This window comes from Esox lucius, chromosome 11, assembly GCF_011004845.1.
Source record: "Esox lucius isolate fEsoLuc1 chromosome 11, fEsoLuc1.pri, whole genome shotgun sequence".
In the NCBI taxonomy this organism is placed as follows: domain Eukaryota; kingdom Metazoa; phylum Chordata; class Actinopteri; order Esociformes; family Esocidae; genus Esox; species Esox lucius.
In genome coordinates, this window is record NC_047579.1 from 38004273 (window position 1) to 38028885 (window position 24613).

General features: G+C 45.4%; 2 protein-coding genes across 6 annotated transcripts in view; one reads left to right on the top strand and one right to left on the bottom strand.

Moving 5' to 3' along the window:
- Positions 1–5324: 5324 nt before the first annotated feature.
- Positions 5325–22773, bottom strand: myl4 (myosin, light chain 4, alkali; atrial, embryonic). 5 transcript variants are annotated; one of them, XM_010892497.3, is made up of 8 exons: positions 22536–22773; positions 7928–8058; positions 6982–7009; positions 6684–6833; positions 6188–6361; positions 5787–5864; positions 5654–5690; positions 5325–5507 (listed from the first exon to the last, which is right to left on the bottom strand). In XM_010892497.3, the coding sequence occupies exons 2-7, from the start codon at positions 8033–8035 to the stop codon at positions 5662–5664; spliced, it is 567 nt and encodes a 188-aa protein (XP_010890799.1). In that variant the 5' UTR covers positions 8036–8058; positions 22536–22773; the 3' UTR covers positions 5325–5507; positions 5654–5661. The 5 variants fall into 5 exon arrangements, with proteins under 5 accessions (XP_010890799.1, XP_010890797.1, XP_010890796.1 ...); XM_010892495.2 differs by lacking the exon at positions 22536–22773 and adding an exon at positions 15034–15188; XM_010892494.2 differs by lacking the exon at positions 22536–22773 and adding an exon at positions 14915–15003.
- LOC105023362 (sodium channel protein type 4 subunit alpha B) overlaps positions 14998–24613 on the top strand; it is a 55420-nt gene continuing 45804 nt past the window's right edge. Inside the window, exon 1 of the mRNA XM_010892499.3 lies at positions 14998–15083. The gene's annotated coding sequence lies outside the window, so the exon portion shown is untranslated. The remainder of the gene's footprint in view (positions 15084–24613) is intronic.

Genomic DNA, 24613 nt, shown 5'->3' on the forward strand with positions numbered 1-24613 from the left:
CTGATGCCTTAACTCAAGCATAATGCATTGCAGTATGCCTGGTTAAAGCTTTTAGCTGTTGGCCATATACAGTGGTTAAATTCAGATTTATGTGGGGTAGCCTTATATTTTGGGAGTTGAGGGAACTGAAATGTGCAGGGGGAGACAGGCTTATAAACACTATGCAATTATAAATAAAATGTAAACTAACCAGATGTTCTGTCTGTTTTTGAATATAATATTTAATACATTAATTCACCCAAATATGTCAAATGTTCATGTAGCTAGTCCTGAAGGGACCATTCCACTTCGTGTTTTCTGTGTGTCCTTGTCTTGTCCTTGTATGGTCTTTCCTGTTCTTGTTTCAGTTAATCGGTATATTCAGTTCACCTGTGTTTTAGCCCCCACCTGTTTCTGTTCTCCTCATTTCTCAGTGTATTTAGTTCAGCCCTTTTCTCCTTGTCATTGTTGGTCATTGTGTGTGTGCTCACCTGTCATGTTTGTGTGCTCCCGTGCTCCCGTGCTCCCGTGCTCCCGTGCTCCCGTGCTCCCGTGCTCCCGTGCTCCCGTGCTCCCGTGCTCCCGTGCTCCCGTGCTCCCGTGCTCCCGTGCTCCCGTGCTCCCGTGCTCCCGTGCTCCCGTGCTCCCGTGCTCCCGTGCTCCCGTGCTCCGGACCCATTGAACTTTGAGAATTGTGGTAGTGCCCCGCACTCCGTTTAGTTTTCCTTATTTTTTGTTTAATAAAAAGGGGAAACCCTCGAACTTCTGCGCTTGCCTCCGTCTCCAAATCTTAAAACGTGACAGAATGACCAACCCAACACAAAGGAGGCAGCAGAAGTGGACAGTAGGGGAACTCCTCGGATGGCCGGATTCAGACTCCGAGGAGGAGGACCCCTACCGTCACCCCATGGACCGCTGGATCCCCCGGTGGCCTTCACTGAGCCCAGACTCATTCCGGTCTGCACCCGGTCCCGTTCCTCAGGTTCCCCGAGCGGGCTGGCCTGGTTGTAGGCTGGCCATTCGGCGCACCCCGCTACCCACTCCGCGGCCTTCCGCCGTCCCTGCTCCTGTCCCGCGGCCTGCACCCGGTCCCTACTCCTGTCCCGCGGCCTGCACCCGGTCCCTACTCCTGTCCCGCGGCCTGCACCCGGTCCCTACTCCTGTCCCGCAGCTTGCACCCGGTCCCTACTCCTGTCCCGCGGCCTGCACCCGGTCCCTACTCCTGTCCCGCGGCCTGCACCCGGTCCCTACTCCTGTCCCGCGGCCTGCACCCGGTCCCTACTCCTGTCCCGTGGCTTGCACCCGGTCCCTACTCCTGTCCCGGCCCCTGCTCCAGCTCCGCTACCTGTCCCGGCCCCTGCTCCAGCTCCGCTACCTGTCCCAGCCCCTGCTCCTGTTCCGCGGCCTGTTGCCGTCCCACTCCCTGCTCCCTCACCCGTAGTGGACACCCCAATGCCCGATAGGTACAACGGCTCCCCCGAACGGTTTCTCCCCTTTTTAGAGCAGGTCTTTCAGTACCTTCATGGCAGCAAGATCTGTCTCGCCGCCGGCTTTGAGCCCTTGGTACTCTCCCTGCTCACCGATCGGGCACTCGAGTGGGCAGGAGAGCTATGGGAAAGAGGGGACCTCCCTTGTGTGTCCGCAGAAGTGTTCCTCGGGCTCCTAAAAGAAGAATTTGGCCTGAAAGCGCCCCCTGCTGCCCAGGAGAGGCAACAAGCGCCCCCTGCTGCCCAGGAGAGGCAACAAGCGCCCCCTGCTGCCCAGGAGAGGCAACAAGCGCCCCCTGCTGCCCAGGAGAGGCAACAAGCGCCCCCTGCTGCCCAGGAGAGGCAACAAGCGCCCCCTGCTGCCCAGGAGAGGCAACAAGCGCCCCCTGCTGCCCAGGAGAGGCAACAAGCGCCCCCTGCTGCCCAGGAGAGGCAACAAGCGCCCCCTGCTGCCCTGGGTCCGCCAGCTCCCCCTGCTGCCCTGGGTCCGCCAGCTCCCCCTGCTGCCCAGTGTCCGCCGCAGCCGCCCCAGGAGGATTGGTGGCCCGAGCCGCCCCAGGAGGATTGGTGGCCCGAGCCGCCCCAGGAGGATTGGTGGCCCGAGCCGCCCCAGGAGGATTGGTGGCCCGAGCCGCCCCAGGAGGATTGGTGGCCCGAGCCGCCCCAGGAGGATTGGTGGCCCGAGCCGCCCCAGGAGGATTGGTGGCCCGAGCCGCCCCAGGAGGATTGGTGGCCCGAGCCGCCCCAGGAGGATAGGTGGCCCGAGCCGCCCCAGGAGGATTGGTCGCCCAAGCCCGCCGATGACTGGCGGCCTCGCCCCGCGGCGCCCTCTCCTGCCCTGGAGCCGCCACCTCATCCAGCAGCGCCCTCTCCTGCCCAGGTGTCGCCGGCTCTCCTGGCTCCTACCCCTCCGCCGGCTCTCCTGACCCTCCGCCGGCTCTCCTGACCCTCCGCCGGCCTCCCCGGCTCCCGAAACTCCGCCGGCCTCCCCGGCTCCCGAGACCCCGCCGGCCATCCAGGCTCCTTATTCCTGACTCCTAACCCTCCGCTGGCTCCGGGGGCCCCGCTTCTGATTCCCGGCTCCGACTCCCCCTGGTCCCGCCTCCTGGTCCCGCCGCCGGCTGTCCCTGCTCCCGACCCGCCGCCGGCTGTCCCGGCTATGGCTCCTGGTTCCTTGGGGCCGCCGGGTCGGTGCTCTACTAGGGGGCTCCCTTATGTTCCAGTCCCTGGTCCCCATCCTGGGGCAGAGCCTCCGCCTTGGTGCCCTGCCTGTCCCCCCCTTTGGGTGTTTGGGCGCGTCCGGGTGTCCGCGCCTTTGGGGGGGGGTACTGTAATGGTCCCTTCCTGAAGGGACCATTCCACTTCGTGTTTTCTGTGTGTCCTTGTCTTGTCCTTGTATGGTCTTTCCTGTTCTTGTTTCAGTTAATCGGTATATTCAGTTCACCTGTGTTTTAGCCCCCACCTGTTTCTGTTCTCCTTGTTTCTCAGTGTATTTAGTTCAGCCCTTTTCTCCTTGTCATTGTTGGTCATTGTGTTTGTATGTATACCTGTCATGTTTGTGTGCTCCTGTGCTCCCAAACCACGGACCCATTGAACTTTGAGAATTGTGGTAGTGCCCGGCACTCTGTTTAGTTTTCCTTATTTTTTTGTTTAATAAAAAGGGGAAACCCTCGAACTTCTGCGCTTGCCTCCGTCTCCAAATCTTCAAACGTGACATCCGTAAACGTCCTTGTCTTATTGTTTCCACCTTCTTTTTCCAACTTGACTGTGGAGTTCAATAATCCACACTTATCAAACAAACCCTGTTTCAAAGAAATGTAGCTAATGTTAGCACAGCTACCTAGAAGAGAGTATTATTTGCTTCCTTAGTTAGCTAACTTCAGTTTAGACATAGAATACCACATCCCTTGGAATAGCTGCTTAGATGGACAGCTACAAACTTAAATTATAATTATTTAATTAAACTAGCAGTTGGGTAATGATATTTTTCACTCTGGAAAATTTACTGACCAACACGATAGCGTGGAACTGCTATTTGTTCTTTTTGATTGATGTATTATTTTTTCTGGCTGTTATGTCAGCCCATTTTTGCACTTCTGCAGTTAACTTTATAACGCAAACGCTCATCAGAGTGAGTTCTGGGATTGTTTGTAAATTGAGGGTGAACTTACAAACGCGTCAAGGTCTCCATTCTTGAATGCTGTCAGTGACCATAGATTGGAGCACACGATTGTAAATTCAATGCAAAATAGCCCCTGTTGTATCTAACTTTTTATCTGCTGGTCATTGGAGGTAACGGAGCTCCGTTTAGTTCTCAGTCTGACCACATGTTGGAGCTGAGCTCCGGCTGGCTGCGGCCCAATACAACCCCTGGCCATATACTGCACAATACCCCAGAACAGGCTTATTGATATTTTGAGAATGAGAATAGCTTTGCCCAGAACCAGTCCGTCTTTTCAGTCCATTAGATGTTTGACTTTTACAGAGAGATTACATTCCGCTCCCCACCCTATCTCTCCCCACCATATCTGTCCCCTCCCTTCTCTCCCCTCATACTCCCATATACACCTCACATCCTGTAACACACAATCCTATACTCTTCTACAAATGCATTGTGAACACAACAGCGGAACTGGACAAGCTAAAGTTTGTTTGTAAAAAAAAAAAAAATATGTAATGGACGCCAGTGTTTACGATGCCTCTTTAACAGGTTACAAATGGAGGATCCAGACATAGGCAGGTCTGAGTGCATGTGAATGTGTGTTTACCTCTGCAGCTTAGGCTAGAGGAAGGATGGGAATAGGCTGGCCTTCTATGCGTCTAGGCCGAGCTTCTTTACGCTTCAGGGTTAAGTCGGTGTGACCGACCGTCCCTACGACTGACATCAGCGGCAGCTGCGCTGGCTGGCTCCGGTGTCTCTCACCGAGTGACTGGCTGGGCTCGTAACAGTTGCCCGGTCCTCTGTGTTTTTATGCATACCATAGGTCGGATCATCTCAAGTCAGCGTGTTTGTTTACTTGCTTCGTGGAGTCTATTCATAGAAAACATCCAATATTAACCATGACCTGATCGATCATATCACTTTTATTGTATTTAACACCTTTCGGTGGCACAATGTTCATATACTGGTAAAAAAAAAATCGGGGGAAATGTCATAGCTAAACATAACCATCATAATTCAGAAGTGACCCTGCAACGCTGTTTTGGGGTGCAATGTCACATTATCATTGAGGCAAACATACATTTGATTTAGGGTTTCACTGCCATTAAGTGTGCCGGGGTTTAATCTGCTTACCATAAGGTTGTGGATTTAGGGAGTTGTAAACAAATTTAGAGATTAATTGTCTATTCATACTTGTTGTTTTTAGTCTTAGACTAGGCTTAATCTGTGTCTGCAAACCGTCCCTAACTGTTTAAACAGTATATAAAAAGGTTGATAAAATGTTTGAATCCATGTAGATTTGGTCACACTGTAAATGCCCTCCAGGATGAACAGAAGTTCAATTTCCACCCGGCTGTTTGAAATGTTATCACACATCCGCACCCCATTAGCTGTTGTAAATATGCGCATGTGACAGAAGAAGGCTTTCAACGTGTGAAACCTAAGATTGCCCCAGAGGGCGTCATTATGAAATGGATTTCCATGGGACCACCAAAGAAGGCGAGGATCTCCTCCACTTCAGGGAATATGCAGCGCTCCTGTTTTAGATGTGGTGCTCACCATTTTGAAAGAATATAGCGACCATCACTCAATGTCGCGTTGCAACGGTCAACGAGCCGCGTCTTGGAAATGAAGATTAACATCGCTTCGGATCATGATACGATATACTGATCATTTATTGTTGAAAAATGCTACACCAATAAAATATATATTGTCACACAGAGGATAGGAAATGAAACCTATTTATTGTGACACACACATCCATCAATTGCAATCCACAAAATCAGTCACTCACACACATTGACGGGGAAGATGTAAATGAAAAAGGACACCAAAGAGGATGGAACGGAGAGTGTTTCGGGTTTGTGACATCTTGACTTCTGTAACAGATAGAGACTACTGTCATTGACCTCCATAATAACCAACTTCATCAGTCTGAACAGTTTTTTGTGTTTTGTTTTTCATTTGCGACTTCAGGTCGCTGGCAGAAAGATAGACATCTTAGCAGCGAATATGCTTTTCTCACCTGATAAATCATCCCGACATGATGTGTTTCACAAAGGCTGAAATGGAGAGATAGAAAACAGAGAACAAATGTACATTATGAGGAATCCAGTTGCTTTCTTCATTACAATGTTTAAAGTAGTCTGGTAGCACACCTTCATAGTTAATGCATCCATTGCTGTCCTCCTGTCCTCCCATCACCAGTTCCACCTCTGTCGCCGTCAACCGCTCTCCTGCAGAAGACGTTTCTGTTAAACCCTCCTCATAGGCCAAATCCCAAACCAACCCTTCTCCCTTCTGTCTAGAGTTAAGTAGTTCAAAAGATGCTCCCGCCCTGAGTGACTTACAATGGCATTTAGGGTCAGACTACTTGCTCGACGACAAAACAGAAATTCTCAACAGCACCTTGTTGGAATTCAGGGCCTTGAACTACAAGCTTTAGTCTGCTGACCCTGCACTCTAACCAGAAGGCTATCTGATTGACTGTGTGGAGCGTAACATACATGCCTTTAATGACATCACAGACAGTATGGCTACATGGAATGTGGGCACTAACCAAGGGTGGCGAGGACGTGCCGCAGCTCAGCGCCCATCACAGTGCCGTTGCCCTCCTTGTCGAAGACGCGCAGACCCTCCACGAAGTCCTCGAAGGTGCCGCGTGCCCTGGACTTGGAAACATGCTGGAACATCGGGAGGAAGGTCTCAAAGTCCATCAGCTTGGCGTTCATTTCTGAAACAGGGCAGCGAGAACCGGGATCACCTTTGATGAAACTGTCCCCGACTAATCCAGCCGACGCAGAGGACACAAAATGCTTCACAGTTCAGTGCGAGTATACTGAAATTAGGGGGAGGACAGCAACCAGTGCAATGGTGGAGGCAGGTGCATGCTGAAGGCTGAGGTAATTGTCAAAAGGCAGATATGACCAAAAATTCTGATATCACAAGTCAACGTGTTGCTGAACGGATGCTATTGATGTCTGTGTCTTATGTGTGGATGTGTAACCAGCAAACTATTAGTGTACACTGTTTATAGAATTCTGTTGCCCTCTGACCCTCTGGCTTGGGTCTCCCGAGGACCCTGAAGACCTCTTCGTTGGTGGGGTTCTGGCCCAGCGCCCTCATCACGTCGCCACACTGGGCATATGTGATCTTCATCTCACTTTTGGGGGTCCTGTCGAAAAGCATGAATGCCTCCTTGAACTCTGAGGAAGAACACACAACACGAGGGTCATCCAGTGGAAACCAGCAAGCCATTGACAGGTCAGACTAAAAGTACACTTTCCGCATAAACAACAGTAGAGTTGACATGAAAATAATTTGTGGAATTCTTTTAGGTTGAGATCAATTTACCGTCGATTTGTTCTGCTGTGAACTCGATCTGAAGAAAGAAAAAAAAGTGGACTTCAGTGGTGGCAATATCGGATAAACCAAATCTGGTCAGATCATCGTTGTAGGCACATCTTGCAATGGTGAAGTGTAGAAGCACATAACACAATAGGGAGGTATTGGAAGACATCAGAGTTCAGCAGTGGAAGCCCCGTTTGTGAAAAAGAATAACAGGGTCATCCAGTTTTCAAAGGTGGGCTTAGTGTGAAACCTAATTCTCGTCCACTGTCCCTGGGAGGCAATACAAAGTGGTATATAGGAACAATAGGAATGTGAGATCCTAATATGAGACCTGATAGAAAGGATAAACGGAGCCACAAAGCTGTCCTAGAACTCCATGAGAGATGGAAGAATGTGGATGAGTCTAGGTGTAGCACATCTCAGGCATCCCTGTCATCAGTGATAAAACTTCTTCCTGACTAGGATCCAGTTGAATTCACAGGTTCAAATGTTATGGGTCAAATGAAAAAGGGCAGCGTTAGCCGAGAGCATTTGTATGAACGGGTTCTGGAACATTCTGTTGGACGTTTGACGCTACGCCAACAAATCTTTGATGGCACAGTGAGTGCCAATTGCCAAAGCAACAAATAAATGACAAGGATATTTAACTGATTAGGAACCCTTTTCATATACTTCAAATCACCACCCAAATTATATCTTCTAACAATAACAGCACTTTAGAGATGGTCTGAATATAGGAGACCTAAAAGGTTAGTCAAATCACTGAGAATGTAATATCCTTTGCAGAAAATTGACATGCCAAGACATTTGGCCAGACATGTATTCCTTGTACAACCCCAGCTTTAATCTGTCAATGAAAGATCATTTCTCTTTTATGGATACTCTTATTTGATATAGTACAAATCATAGGTGCATGCAGATATTCTATTTCCACAAGATGGACACTCACCGCAACTCTTTTCGGGTCAAATTCAGGCTCCTTGGGCTTCTCTGGCTCTGGGGCTGGTGGGGGTGACTTGGTCACCTCCTTCTTCGGCTCAGGCTTCTTTGGGGCCATTCTTGTGGATGAGCGCTGCTAGGCTTGTGTGTGTGTAAAAATTTGTGTGTCAAAGCGAAGGGTGAGAGAGGACACAGGGCTCAGTCACTCTGGAAGCATTATATACACAGGTTGAGGGTCCCCACTGGGACAGAGGGGTTGGCTCAGCACACAGGAGCCTGGAACACATTCTATATAAGGTCAGAACCTCACAAGACTTCCCTGAAGAATCCGGTGGCATGGGACTCATCTACACAGTCCAATACAGCCTACACCCCTTTTTCAATTCAAACTGCGGAAGAAGGCCCCTGCTGTAAAACCTGAGTTCAGGCAATTCAAATCATGTTCCATTTATCCGAATACTTGGGAACATATTTTTCTGTAAGAATCGACATTTTTGTTTATAAATAAATGTTAGTTATACACTGAAAAGAGTATTGTTTACCACTGCTGTAATCCGTTTCCTTTTTAAAGAGAGTATACATTAACAGTTGTTTGTGACTGAAATGAAATGAACCGGGTTCTCTCTAATGGTCATTATCATCAGTACTCAGGTCCCAGTTGACACGTAACTATTTAGCACATCAGTTGTGACATGTCGCCAGTCCAAGCGGTAAGTGCTTAGGTGGGTGATAAGTATTATCGTCCTCACAGTTTGTATGGAGGGGCAGTGACTTAACTATTAGAGAAGCAGGACATTGGTCTTTTTATAGACGTGTGTGTTGTGTTGATTCTTCAGCACCATACTCTCTCTTCCACTTTTAACTTTAGTCAACCACATACCCCAGAAGAGGAGAGGGACTGACGACTGGAGCAGCTTAGCAGAGAGAGAGAGAGAGAGAGAGAAAAAAAGGGCAGTCTAGACAGAAGCTGGTCTGAACAGCTGACGGAAGCAAGAGCAGGGAGACCTTGATGATGAGGAAAGGAATGGCCTGCCCTGGCTCTGTAAACTGGGTTGAACCAACAGCCCGTGTTCTTATTTTAACCATCCATACAGCAGGCACCAGAGCATAAACTTGAGAATGGTCAAATGTTATTGTACACACACAGTGCATATTTAATGTGTTGGGATAGTAGCGCTGTTCGACCGCAGAGCATTATGGGATGTCATCAAAACATCCCACGGGGAGCCTGAAAAACCAACCACTGTCATAATGTGTGTTTAACCTCCGGCAGGAGCAGTTAAACACCCAAGACTGTCCAAATAGAGTTGAACAAGGAGCAGGGTCCAGGAGGCCAGGCTGCATGAGGCCCGGCTTCAGGAGGCCAGGCTGCAGGAGGCCAGGCTGCAGGAGGCAAAGCTGCAGCTACTGCTCCCCCTGTGTTCTCTGTAAGCCTATGATACCCTGACATTTATACTGTGACTTCAAAATGTTGCATACCATAAAACCTTTTGGTACAACTAAAACGCCCCCCCTTTGTTCTGTGCAATTAGGCGTCGACAGAGGTGTGTCTTTGAGCGACTCCTCTCCCTCTCTTCAGCCGACTGGCGGAAGGATTGCCGTGGTCCCTGTTCCATTCACGCTGGCCCCGTGTTCCGACAGGCAGCCTTTGAATACAGCTGCTGTGTAAGTGTCAGGTCTACATCTGTGTGATTCCAAGGGCACAATGCTTTTGACCCAACCCCGCCAACTCAATGTCTAACCAATCAGGTAGGAACCAGCCTGCTGGCTGAAATGACATCACTCCCCCATTAAAACTACAGAAACTGGAAAGCATGTTGTCAATCACAACCATAATCCCTTGCCGTATAGTATTCGACCGCCAAAAGCTCTTCATTGCTCTTCTAAGTGTCCTGGTACCTCAGTTCTCAGTAGTACACCTGGGAAGATTACTATATGACGATACATGAGTACATCAGGTGTATTATACGATGATATTATGCAAATCACCTCAGGCGTATTACATGATGTTATACTAAAAATGACCTTGTATGACTGCACTCACTAGCTGGAGGACAAATGTCATCTAGGGATGTATATGACGCCACATGCTGGCAGACAATGCTTTCTCCCTCTCTCACTCCCTCCTCTCCTTTCATATTCAGCACAGGTGTTAGGGCCCTCTAGTGTCCATGCAGGTAATCACATGCATGTAAGCACAAGTCTGAATATTCATATGTCTACTTCTCCTTTTTTGGACTGAGTCTTTTTTGACACAAGGTGGCAGTGCAGACCAGTATTTCACATCGAGCAGATGAAAACGTTCACCCAAAACATTGATTAATGTCTTGTTATCTGTGGAAGACTGCTTCGTTGTGGATCAAGGAGAATCTAAATGTTGTGTCATTTATTTTGTGTGAGATGTCAACGGGGAGTAAAGCTCAAATTAAAGTGCCGCCTTCCGGCAAAGGAGATTGAATTACTAGCCGACAGTGTGGCGGAAACCTTGTCCAGCACCATGGAGAGCACTTCACCCACAGACGACTCAGTCCCAGTCACAAGGTTAACCAGTGATCTATGGTCACCTTGGACTGTGTGGAGTGAAACACACTGACATCTCATGGAACAACTCCGGACTACACACCCCAAGGAGTTTGTTCTGTTCCTGGCTCCTAAATGTCTCACTCTGTTACACACGGCAGTACCCTTAAATCCTTTCCATGTATGGCATTTGTGCCCCCCTCTGTTTCCCCCTTATAGTCGCTGTGTGTGCGCCTGCTGTCTGCAGCACCAGACCATTCCACCCACCGGGCTGGAAGGTGTGAGAAATCCGGCTCTCTAATTAACTGCCTTGCACGGTCACGGTGCTCCTGTCGCCACTCGCTGGGGCCGCCCAAAAAGGGAACCCTATTCCCTTTGCCTGGTCCAAAGTAGTGCACTACATAGGGATTAGGGTTTATAAAGTAGTGCATTACATAGGGAGTAGGGTTTATAAAGTAGTGCATTACATAGGGAGTAGGGTTTATAAAGTAGTGCATTACATAGGGAGTAGGGTTTATAAAGTAGTGCATTACATAGGGAGTAGGGTTTATAAAGTAGTGCATTACATAGGGAGTAGGGTTTATAAAGTAGTGCATTACATAGGGAGTAGGGTTTATAAAGTAGTGTATTACATAGTGAATAGGGTTTATAAACTAGTGCACTATATATGGAGTAAGTTTATAAAGTAGTGCACTACATAGGGAGTAGGGTTTATAAAGTTGTGTACTACATAGGGAGAAGGGTTTATAAAGTAGTGCACTACATAGGCAGTAGGGTTTATAAAGTTGTGTACTACATAGGGAGAAGGGTTTATAAAGTAGTGCACTACATAGGCAGTAGGGTTTATAAAGTTGTGTACTACATAGGGAGAAGGGTTTATAAAGTAGTGCACTACATAGGCAGTAGGGTTTATAAAGTTGTGTACTACATAGGGAGAAGGGTTTATAAAGTAGTGCACTACATAGGGAATAGGGTGCCATTTGGAGTTCAGAGTCACAGGTATTTGGGCTGCCTGCCAAATCTGTCCTCTCCAGCTGGTTTTGGGATGGACTCCAGGTAGTTGGCTGACGGTGGAGCGGATGTGAGATGCAGAGAGATGTCATTCACTGTGGACAGACCTCCCACTGGGCGCTACACCTGATGCCAAATAAAACATTTACTGTTGTCTTGTTCATTCCAGTTAAGGGATTAAAGTCAGTGTAAAGCTATTTCAGTTTTACTTCTGCGAGGAACATGTCACAAACTAGCAAGAATTTGTGTTTGAATAGTAATAGACATTGATAAATAACACCATTTTATTAATAGTTCGGGAGAGTGTAACCAGCTAACAGTGACTTTGAATGAGATACTTACATAAACAGATTGTTATATTTTATTAGAAGCATAAAATTATCAATATGCCAGAACCCTTCATTTGAGTTGTTAGCGATGTTTTTAACTCAGAAAAAAGTGAGAAATATGTTTTAGCTGTGTTTCCATCAAATCTCCGCTGTCAACAATCATCCCTTGGAAGTGTGACAGCTTCACAATGCCTGCGGACATGACTGTCTATATGAAATACATGTAGCTGTCTCCAACAACACGGCAGACCATTACTCTTCAGAACATGACGCCTGCAGCAGCTCTGTGCAACCAGAGAGAGACAGGGAGTCAGCACACACACACTCTCACACACACACACACGCACCCGCACACACACTCTCACACACTCACACACACTCACACAGACACGCGCACACACACACACTCTCATACACACACACACACACAAACAGTCTGTCTTTTCAGCAGCCAGTGTCATTGCAGGAACACTCCAAGCCTTCTGAGAATATGTGCGCTGGTTATGTTGCGATATGGCAAAGTTATCAGATGTACGCGAGACGGCGGACAGGATTACATTTCTCCCCAGCTGCTTAAACTGTGGCCGGAGCCGAGGGAAGATTCTGGCACTCCCAAAGACCAGCCTGCGTGTATGACTGTGGATTTTTTGTAAGAGAGTGAGAGTAAGAAGGAACAAGAGAGAGAAGAGAGAAAAAGGGGGGATGAGAGAGTGAGAGAGAAGGAATGAATGAGAGTGACAGAGAGAGAGACAGGATAGAGACAAGAAAAGAGGAGAGAGAAGGAATGAATGAAAGCAACAGGGACAGAGACAGGATAGAAAGAATGTCTGAGAGAAGGAATGAATGAAAGCAACAGGGACAGAGACAGGATAGAAAGAATGTCTGAGAGAAGGAATGAATGAAAGCAACAGGGACAGAGACAGGATAGAAAGAATGTCTGAGAGAAGGAATGAATGAAAGCAACAGGGACAGAGACAGGATAGAAAGAATGTCTGAGAGAAGGAATGAGAGATGGTGAGAGTGTAGGAAAGGAGGAGAAAGATAAAGAAGGAAGAAAAGAGAGAAGGAATTTATGAAAGGGAGACACAAAGAAGAGACAGAATGAAAGAGAGAGAGAGATAATTATAAAACTGGGAGATGAAGACACGTGACCTTCCGTCTTCTCAGTTGAGGGAAAACAAGACACGGCATCCTGTTCTGATTCTATGAATGATAAATACTTTAGGAATACGCCTGTTTTCCATGCAATGGAATTTGTCCACTTCTCTATATATGTTAACAATGTGCCCTATTCTCCCATACTTCTTTGCTTCCTGTTTTCATCCAGCACAAAGAGGACCATAGTGGGGAGAATCTGCACAGCACTAGCACCCTGAAAAAGGATACGGCCATTTCATGATCCATTACTAAATGAGAAGAGAATGTGTTAGTTAACCAATCAGACACAAGGGGGTGTGGTATATGTCCAGTGTAGCAGGGCTAAGGGTTTTTCTTAGGCACAACGCAATGCGGAGTGCATGGATACAGCCTTTAGCCGTATTATAATGCTCATATACCACAAGCCCTAGGTGTCTTATAAACTATAAACTTTTTGCATATAAACAGATTACCAAATGATTTACAATAGTAAAAATATTTGCCTTATTATGCATGTTGAATACTGAATATACTTGCTTTCAGCCAATCAGCATTAAGGGGTTGAACCATCCGGTTTATAATAATAAATAAATGTTTATTAATCTTGGATGCTTTCTTCACCAGGAGTTATGTTCTATCTTGGTCTCGGTTTGGTAAAAGGCTAAGCATATCATACTTCAACATATAATTATGATTTATATTATGTTGACTTTTTAAATAACAGGAATTAATTATCAAACTTAACGTGACCATGTCAATGATGAAGCTTTTTTGCAAATTCAATACGATTTCCACATTGACTGAATGTCATAACATTGACTGTTTGTTGAAATGACATGGAAACTGTGTTATTTAAAAGGTTGCTGCCCAGTGGGATGTTCTCACCTGAATGTCGGTGGATTATATTACTACGTGTTGGGTTATTGACAAACCCGAAGGATTTATGATGAAGCTGCTGTGTATTAACAGTTGCACGGTCACACACACAGAATACGGCTGAATAAGACACCACCCCCTGTACTTCCTATAACTGTGGTTTCCTAAGCCAAAGAACAGGTCCACAAATAGACTCTGTGTGAATCAACTTTTGCAACAGCAGTTCCAAACTGTGTTTAGATATCTGGTTAAAGATCACTGTATACTGTCATGTTGCCTGGTGATGACTGCTCAGTTACATTGAGGCCTTGGCTTATGAATATGAAATGCTGCATTTTTGCACAGAAATACATAAAACGTCTAATTTGTCATAATAGCCACAGTGAAAGGCATTTCTGGGCAATAGACACTATAATAAAATAACCAATTTAATTTCTGAAGAGCAACTGTAGTTCATACAAATGTAGAATAATTCAAACATCTTTAAATGTTGCCTACAATGCGATTATTCAGAAATAAATGTGTGACTTATAAAATAGTCACACTACTTTAAAGCCACCATGGTCACTATGTTTAGAATCAGTTAGTTGGTGTCATTTTCCCTTGGCTAATGAGTAAATTAACGTATATACACGCATGTGCTGTGTGAAACATATTAAGCCAGTGCCAGTCGCTCACCTGTCGCTAACATTATATGATAACATTATACACATACCTTGAAAACACTGCACTTGAAACATGGCATAAACGATCAACGATATCTAGGCCACTCAAGAGCACGGGCCAGTGGGGGTGGTAAAGCCTCCTTGGCGAACGTATCTCTAATATCTGATATTTTGAAACGATATTTAAATAAATCCTTCTGACTGCAACTTCATTGATATATACATTTAAATAACTTCGAACATTCCCCGGTGCTCACCAGAACGTTTTGAAAACACGCGCGAAAATCATATTCAGAACTGCGTTAATGTGTCATTATTCCTGTAGTAAATATTGCTGTCTTGTCCCTTATTTTCATGGTTAATGTTGGCCTACACGTTACCAAATGTTCATCTTCACCATGCTGGAGAAACGAGCCCGCTGTGAAAGTGTGAAATGTTTGGACGAAGTGATGATCCTACCTGAGAGATCTCTCAGGTTTCATTCAAGACACCCATGCGTCAGCAACAGCTGCCCCGCAGCGCGTATAGACTTTGAGAAGGGAGAAAAGTTCTCAGCGAAAGTTTGAAAGAAGGCTTACCATCGGGTTAAACCTTGGCTTTTGTGGAAATAACTTTCTTAGAAGACAAGGTAAACAAAAATACAGCCATGCTGCTCTTTAGACGAGGGGGCACGAGCGGAACTTTTGCGTGTGATGAAAAGTGTGATTCTGTCCGTTAGAGCTTTGAATTTCACCGAGTCTTTTGCAATGTTTACAGTGTGCTGAGATCATGACATGGTTAATTTATTCATGCCAACATATATGCCCGACACATTTAAATTTATTTTATATCTGTGGGCAGAAGTATATTGCGTCATACACCTGCCTCATCCAAGCAGTCATGAGTTTACTCTTCTTGTGATCTATGATATAATCATTTATATTTCTGACACAGTGGTCATGTATGTTGAGCAAGTATATTATTCAGAGCCCTCCAGAAGACAGAAGTCCTTCAGAGGTCATTATTTTCATAACCAGTATCTCATAGCCCTATTACTTTGGTTGTGTGATCCTTGTAAAATTAATGTAAAAAGGTTACTAATCAATATCCCAGGGAATAGCTACATGGGACCTACCCTGTTTAAGTCTGCTCTACCTGTGTGCGTGTGTGAGCTGTATTTCCTGGTGTTGTAAACGGGTTTAGACTAAATACCTTCGATCCTCTGAACATGGCTTTGTGAAAATACAATACAGACGTTTTTGGTCAGGCGCTTCACTGGAAGCCAACAGAGATTGTGATATAGAACGTGATGGGCCTATCATCAGGGTGTGTCCTGATGTAATAGCAAGCCAAGCATTAAATAAAATCATACAAAAGAATAATACTTTTATAAGCCAAGTGACATAAGGTTTAGAGGTTCGGAGTTAACCATGCAACTCCAGCAATAGTCTATAATTGCTTGTTATGGCCTGAACTATGTTTCTCTGTCAGCCCTGTAGGCTGATCGACTGCAGTGTCTCTCATTACCGGTGAGACACAAATCTCCACTTGGTTGTAAACATACAACAACACACAACTCCGGCAGATGTCTTAACTTGGATCAAATGATAGAAAGCCTAATACAAGTAATGTACCGGCTGTTGTGAGATGTGATCTGTAGAAATGGCGTGCTCAGCAGGTTTGCGTGTCATGGCCGAAGACCGGCATTATGGCTTATCCACTGACACAGGAGACAAGTGAATGTGTGTCTGTCCCATACAGAAAACTAATTAGGAGTCTGCCACCGATATCCGTCAAGGTTGGAGTAAGTGGGCAAATACAACTTAACATTTGTATGTGATGAAGAACAGACAAAGTTGTCAGGCCAGCTGTCCTGAATCTAGTACAGTATTAGACTTTGACATAGTGAGTGGGTATAATTTATTAGCTTTTAACAGCTAGACGATAGTTTGGTGTATACCACTGTTCGATTCTGAACATCCAGAATAGTGTATACATCACTTAAGTTTACTTTCTTTTTAACCTCCTGAAGATTGAATTCAACAACACATTCCAGGTCAGTTATTAAAAACAATCGAGGCTTATCAAATTCACAGATCTGGGGTCAAAGGACAAGTCGTAATCCCAACTTGTCACATGAGTGTTTATTTCTGCAATGTGAAAGACGGAAGCAGAAGCTTAACATTAGAACACAGTGTCTGTCTGTTTAAAGTCTTTAAAGTGTTATCCTGCTGCTTTATTTGTGGAGGCACTCAGTCAGATCTTTTTACCTCCAAGCGAAGGAGGAGGCAGTGCTGCATCTATGCATGTCTGTGTGTGTGTGTGTGTGTGTCACTCCGGACACTGTTTCTCACCTCATGTCACTGGAGAAACTTTGTGTGTTTGTGTGTGTTTCTGTGTGCATTTGTGTGGTTGGATAGGAATTCCCTTTGATGTGATCATTAGATCCTGTGACCTCCCGTTGCATTAGGGGAAATGCCTCTCAGCTGGCCTGGTCTTCCGGACATTCTGTGGACTGGTTTGCGTGTTTTGGACTGGCATGGGTGCACTGTCTGGCATTGCACTGGTGTCAGAGGAAGCACCTTTTAGACCAGAGATAGACATTTAAAATAGTTAGCAGTTTACAGGTGCCGCTCTCGGATCTCTCCTCACTCAGAACGCCACTGGGAAAGCACAGCAGGTCATCATTGGCAACACCCCGTCTCTACATGCATCGCTTTACTTTTTGCAGTCCGGTCAGAGAGTGATGAAGATGGTTTAAAAAATATATTTTCCACTCTACGCTTACAATATTCATTAAAACAATGATAACATCTCTCTCTCACACACACACAAATATTAATGGGTTTATTCTTATGTCCATTTTATCTTTTAAATGCCAGGAATGCCAGAGGCATGTTTTATTCCTTGTGCCAACTTAATGGAAAACAATGGTTTTATTTTCTATTCAGCCCATGTTCTTAAGGGACCATGTTCATGCTTAATGTCCATGTCCAACACTGAATCAGTGTCTTCAAGATCACAGTATTCTAGGCTACATAACAGGACCAAATACAAAAGCATAGACACCCTGCATGAATGATGAATTATCAATGCACAATCATTTTGCTGGTAGCAATTTGATCTTAATTTAAATTAATGGGGATTTGCATTTTGATCTTCTTGAGTGTTTACAAAAAAATATATACAAAAAAAATAAAAGTGTGGTTTTGAATAATTTACTATTAAGAGCAGTTGGTGAAAAAGATGGTACAGGTCACAGAAGATGGTTTTATAAAAAATTTGCATAGCCTGTGTATATTTGCTTATTGCTGTTATGTGCTGTTGAAAATTATTAGATTAGATTCAACTTTATTGTCATTGAACAAGTAAAAGTACAGCACAACAAAATGCAGTTAGCATCTAACCAGAAGTGCAGATAGAAGAGGGCAGAATTTTTTTTATAGTATATGTTATTAAGTATATGTACACCGATCAGCCATAACATTATGACCACTAACAAGTGAAGTGAATAACACTGATAATCCTGTTATCGTGGCACCTGTCAGTGGGTGGGATATATTAGGCAGAAAGTGAACATTCTGTCCTCAAAGTTGATGCGTTAGAAGTAGGAAAAATGGGCAAGCATAAGGATCTGAGCGACTTTGACAAGGGCCAAATTGTGATGGCTAGACAACTGGGTCAGAGCATCTCCAAAACTGCTGCCTTTGTGGGGTGTTCCTGGTCTGCTGTGGTCAGTACCTATCAAAAGTGGTCCAAGGAAGGAAAAGTGGTGAAGCAGCAACATGGCTCATTGATGCACATCATCCAACAAAAATAACAAAAGAAGAGGTCCACCGCATGCAAACTGAAGACTAAGGCAAAAGCACAAATACAAAGCTAACCTCAAACAATGACCAACAAATGAGAACAGAACTAAAGCAACGTAAATAGGATCCCCAATCAGAGGCAATAGGGAGCAGCTGCCTCTGACTGGGCATAATGAAATATAAGCACAGAGATGCCAAGAGGCACCTTTGCGGTCAGGACATGACGGTGTCCTCCAGGCACATAGAAAAGCCTAGAGGTACCCCAACAAGGGCTTGACATTTATCAACTGAGGATATCCTGAACCATTAACATTCTAATAATCTGCTGATTACTCAATATTCACTCATCTGATATGCAGTATACACATGTAGACGGTTGAGAAATTTTAAGGAAAAACCTGTCTAAATCAGTAGAGGAACATAACAAATGCAAATGTGTCCATACACGTGTACTGCATTATACAATTTATCAATTAACATCACATCATGCTCTGTGGCATGTATACAAATGCTGAGCAAGCCTAGTTGACCTTGATTTTGTATCAAGATGGCAAGGGGATAGAATGTATGTTTTAGACACTCTCCAACAACATTATCAATGTCCGACCTGCTCCTCTTCGGCACTCTTCCTCGCCGGTGCAATTGCTTGCATGAGAACGATGGCTGCAACACACCCCACGCACACTAGATTCTGTTGCCCTTGTGCTGTTATCATTGTGGATTGTTGTTCATTTGTGTATGTTTTACAGACGGCAGTTGTGATGCTGACATTTAAAAAAGGATCCAAACATGATTTGCTTTTTGTGTTTCTTTCTTTTTCACCTCCACTTTTTACTCAACTCCCTCGCACCATCACAATCAAAACACCAAATGAGGGAATATGTTTTGGAAGTATGGTGTTGTGTCCCTCCAATGGAGTATCAGAGACTTGTAGAATCTGTGTCAAGGTGAACTGAAGCTGTTCTGGTGGCTCAGGGTTGACTAACACCTTACTGAGACACTTTCTGTTGTTCTTTCCTTCCTTTTCTGTATATCTCAACTTGCTTTGCACACCTGTATTTGGGCAGTTTCTCCCATTCTTCCCTACAGATCCTCTTTATCTGTAAGAATAGGAAGGAGTGAACCAGTGAACTGCATTCTTCAGCTGTCCCCACAGATGTTCAATGTGGTTCAAGACCGGGCTTTGTCTCCCAACTAAAGGACAATAACTGGCTTGTCTCAAGGCCATTCCATTGTTGTCTTAGCTGTCTACTAGTTCGATGTCTTGCTGAAAGAAAAATCTTTCCCAGTCCTTGCAGCTGAGAAGAATCCCCATAGCATGATGCTCCCAACACCATGCTTAACCATAGGGATGGTATTGGCCTGGTGAGGAGCGGTGAATTGTTTTCAACAGTGACATGTTTTTGCTGTGACATGCACGCTCTACTGTGAGATCTTAAATTGACAGGTGTCAGCCTTTCCAAATCATATCCTATCAATTTATTTTACCACAGGTGGACTCCAATCAAGTTGCAGAAACATCTCAAGGATGAACAGAATTCACCTGAGCACAATTTCAATATTATTATTTTAGACAGACAGTAGAGCAAGTAGCATAAGATTTCATAAGTGGAATTGTTGGATGAGCTAATTCGTGACATTAAATGCAAGAAAGAGATACTCAGACAGTCTGCATACAGGACGGGTGAGTATTACAGTCACAGAAGTCGGTATGGAGCAAGTAAGATCATCCCAAATGTCGCTGGTGTTTGGCCAGATGCCCCTACAAACAGGTACATGCTGATGGAGATGGGGGGTGGGGGGTTAGAGGACACCTGCCCTTCCCCAGCTTGGCTGTCTTCTCACCTGCCCCTCAAGGTCCAGTTGTCTTATTTTTAGAGATGATGGCTTCATTTCCAGCTTTTTTTGGGAGGGGGGGGGGTGCGTTACGGAGCACCTCCAGTCATCTATTCCAAACCACGAAAACCATATCTGCTGGCATCACACACACACACACACACATGGCGTGCGAGACACACCTCCTGGGGGACTTTGCGCCACTCCCCGAGTGCCCTCATTAGACGCGCAGATAAGGCTGTAACTCCATCTGTATTAGTACCTGTCAGCAGTTGCTCCTCCTTCAAAGGCACATTGTTGGCAGAGAGGCCTTGTCCTCCACATCACCCGATGCCACAGGTTTTGTTGTAGCCCCAGGATGAGCAAAGCTGATTAGTCGTCAAGACCTTGACAAGTTAAATCGGGCTAGTTGTTCGGGGTTGTTCAGATGTACTGGTGGTGATAGTCCAGTCGGAAAAACATTATTCTAGACGGTATGAAACTAGATTCAGCTGAAGCTGAATGTTATCTGAGTGTCTGGTCTGAAAATTGACAAGAAAGCCCAACCATATGTAAGACTTGATTACATTGAGACAATCACACACAGTCCCTTTTTTATCTGTGGGAATACTTGGGATCAGATTAATCTAAATTAAACTACAATTTAAATGAAGTTCTGGTACAATTTTTTTTAATCAAATACCAAATTCCTTAGAGTGCCTGGACATCTGCTTTGTCTTCCTTTGAGGACAGAAAGCTGGCAAAAACACATTAATTCAACATTTGGCAGCTCTTTTGAGGCGGTCACCAGCAGAAACAAGAGGATCCTTTGTGGATCCTTGGAGTGTGTGGTCCTATTGAAAGGGAAAACAACAGGACACTCGTAGAGCCGAGCAGGGTCTTGCACACAAATAGAACATTTCAATGTTCTCAGTGTTGGAAGGAGGACTTTTTGTTCTCTGGTGACTGTGAACCACAGGGGACAGTTAAAGTTCCACTTGTTCTATGAAGGGGTCTTTGGGGTTGTTGTTCTCTATTCAGGGGCAGAGGAGAAGAAATAGTTACCAAATTCAAGCTCTAGTATCATTCCAAAACCCTACAGTGAATCGATTACACTTTCTTTCACATCCACTGTATTATGATTCCAGCTACTACCATGATGGCATAGCCATCCAGTTTAGCACAGCTTGGTTTGGCTCAGTTCAGATGGATGTGTCCCTTGGTGGAGGTAAAGGGCTGGGGTGGGAGGCAGGGGGGCTGTTTAGGGCAGGCAGGCGCCAAGCAGAGTGGCAGACGCCTCATGTACCAGTGGGTGTTGAGGAATCAGTTTTCTCCGCTGGTCAGCTCCCCAAACGAAGAGATGAATCTGAGAATTGGTTTACCACCTGAGAAGGGGCTCCAAAACTCTCTCCTACTGTACCTATTTATGAACCGCTCCTCCTTGAATGTGATATCGTAGCGTTATAACAAACACACACATCAGCATTTTAATAAACTTTACAGGCTCTGGTGCTTGAAGGTTCTGTTAGGAAATTGCTAACTATGTTTTTTTTACGGAAGAGTTTGGCATTTACTGGGGTAGGAGTGGGGCTGCTGTGAAACAGAAACAGTTGTCTAACATTTTTAAGGAAACTTCCGTAATAGCAATGTTACCTTAGTACTAGCATAGCATTCTTCTTTCTACCCATTCAAGATCCGTAAAGATGGCTGGTGACCACTGTAAAATTAGTTTGTGAAATTCTGAGTTGTCTTTTTCTGGGCCACTTTTTAGCCACCCCAAGGTGGTTTTGGGTCCCAGATCATTGTTCCAGTTCTCTTGCAGACTGCAGCAAGTTCTCTTCTAGGATTCTTCTGTATATTGCTTAATCCATTTTACCCTCAAGCTTTCCAGGCTGTGGTAGGATGAAGCCCTCCCCATAGCATTATGCTGCCTTCACCATAGGGCCTAGCGTTGAGGCCAAAGATGCTCTATTTTGGGTCTCATCAGAATGACCTTCCACTCGGTGTTACCTTCCATCCCTTCTGGCAACTTCTAGCCGAGATTTTTGCCACCTTCTCGTCAAGGCCACTTGTGAAGCACCTGGGCTATTGCTGCAGTGTGCACAGTGTCCTACATTCTAACACCCATCTGTGTTTTCAGAGAACCATATTCCAGATTTCATGTGAATGTTCCTTTGTCTTCATGTCATAGTTTTTGTCAGGAATGGTATAAACCAATCCAGTGAAACACCTGAATTACCCACTGGAGAACTAACTACGAGACTTTTAAAGATTTAATTAATTGCACCACAGCCCATTCAGGTGTGTCATACAATAACAAAGAGGGTGACTACCTACACAATACATTTTTTCAATTTTATATTTGCAATTTATGAACTTTTCCTGTGCAGATCAGTGGCTAAAATTCCTAATTAAATGAATAATTTTGAGAGCCACTGTATAAATGTGTTTATATACAGTATATTATATATACTTACATTTTATTTGTAATTTTCTGTTACATCACTGCCTGTGTTCTGCTGGTAGAGGAGGCTGAGTGAAGTTGACCTGTGGCTGACAGGGTATGAACAGAGATGACAGGTCTGAGATAGACAGGACAGAAAAGAAAGAGAAACTAACATGGCGGGGGACTGAAAATGCCATCCGAGGGCACAGAGGAGTGACATAGCCCCCCTGTGTTTGTGTCCTCAACAGCCACAGCATGGTGTGTGGCGTCCCGTATCACAGCGATAAGTGGATGTCTGACGTGTTGGTGACGGACGGCTCCCAGTGAGATGTCTGTCCTGCCGTGTCTCCAGTCACCCTGTGGTACAACGGGCACTACGTGACCTCATGGAGTTCACATTCGTTATCTTGCCTGGCAAGGGCTCGTTGGGTCTGTTGGGCGGCTGTGACGTGACGTGGTGCCGCTGGTATCAGTTAGGATCGTGACACAAAAGCTTGGGGAGTATTTTCCGCGTTTGGTTCATTCCAATGTGAAACGAGAGACTCTTCTCCGTGTTAAAGTGGCCCAGTGCTGTTCTGGAAGAAAATAAATAGCATTTTGATCACCAGGCTAGTGATGAATAGTGATGGATATTTCTGGACCTCGTTGGTATTGATCCGGATTCTCTACCACCTGGACAACTAACCCCTCTCTCAGATGCCTCCCCTGCTTTACCCAATGGCCATCGCCCCACCCGTGTCTTATTTTACACCTAAGCAGCCTTTTAATGTCCACAAAATGATCCTATAAACAGGAACAGGAAGCCCAGTGACTTTGTGGTCTCCGGATAGGAATACCATCGCTCCACATTCCCTGCCTGGTTAGTGTGACACGTCGGGTCTCTACACCCTCCCTCCCACCTCGTTTCATTACCCCGGCACATCCCAGGTCAGAAATGTCCTATTGACCGCAGCATGCTGACATGCACAACGAAGGGCACATTCGGTTAAGCACTTACAGCTTAACCCAATGCTTGAGATTGCTTTTACGTAATAGCTTTGGCGTGCTTCTGTCAGTGTGTGTTTAAGATGATGTGTCGGGGACAGAATAGGCCTGGAGAAATAGCATTCAAATGTGCATTCATTCTCTGAGCTAGTTTATTCAAGGCAGACCAGGAACATCCATTGAGAATTGGTCACGGTACATATCCATTTGGCGCTTAATCAGTGTAGTTTCCACTGCATGTCAATTCCTACCTCACTATGTGTGGAACAGTGCTCTGGTCTAAAGTACCTCACTGCTTAAGGAACAGGGCTCTGGTCTTAAGTACCTCACTATGTAGGGAACAGGGCTCTGGTCTAAAGTACCTCACTAACTAGGGAACAGGGCTCTGGTCTAATGTACCTCACTATGTAGAGAACAGTGCTCTGGTCTAAAGTACCTCACTAACTAGGGAACAGTGCTCTGGTCTAAAGTACCTCACTATGTAGGGAACAGTGCCCTGGTCTAAAGTACCTCACTAACTAGGGAACAGGACTCTGGTCTAAAGTACCTCACTATGTAGGGAACAGTGCCCTGGTCTAAAGTACCTCACTAACTAGGGAACAGTGCTCTGGTCTAAAGTACCTCACTAACTAGGGAAAAGGGCTCTGGTCTAATGTACCTCACTATGTAGAGAACAGTGCCCTGGTCTAAAGTACCTCACTAACTAGGGAACAGGACTCTGGTCTAATGTACCTCACTATGTAGAGAACAGTGCTCTGGTCTAAAGTAACTTACTATGTAGGGACTAGGGCCCTGTTCAAAAGTACCTCACTATGTAGGGAACAGGACTCTGGTCTAAAGTACCTCACTATGTAAGGAACAGTGCCCTGGTCTAAAGTACCTCACTATGTAGGGAACAGTGCCCTGGTCTAAAGTACCTCACTATGTAGGGAACAGGACTCTGGTCTAATGTACCTCACTAACTAGGGAACAGGGCTCTGGTCTAAAGTAACTTACTATGTAGTGGCTAGGGCCCTGTTCAAAAGGACCTCACTGTGTAGGGAACAGGGCTGCGGTGGTCAAATATAGTTTAATGTAGGGAATACAGTAGCATGCTATTTGGGACTAACCTCCATCTGAGGAGTT

What these genes read in the sequence shown, in the direction of transcription:
- myl4 (XM_010892497.3), bottom strand. Translation starts at nt 8,035, where the DNA reads ATGGCCCCAAAGAAGCCTGAGCCGAAGAAGGAGGTGACCAAGTCACCC. An exon ending in CACAGCAGAACAAATCGACG is followed by an intron (nt 6,834 to 6,981) that starts GTAAATTGATCT and finishes GTTCTTCCTCAG; the next exon opens with AGTTCAAGGAGGCATTCATG. An exon ending in GCACGTCCTCGCCACCCTTG is followed by an intron (nt 5,865 to 6,187) that starts GTTAGTGCCCAC and finishes CGTCTTCTGCAG; the next exon opens with GAGAGCGGTTGACGGCGACA.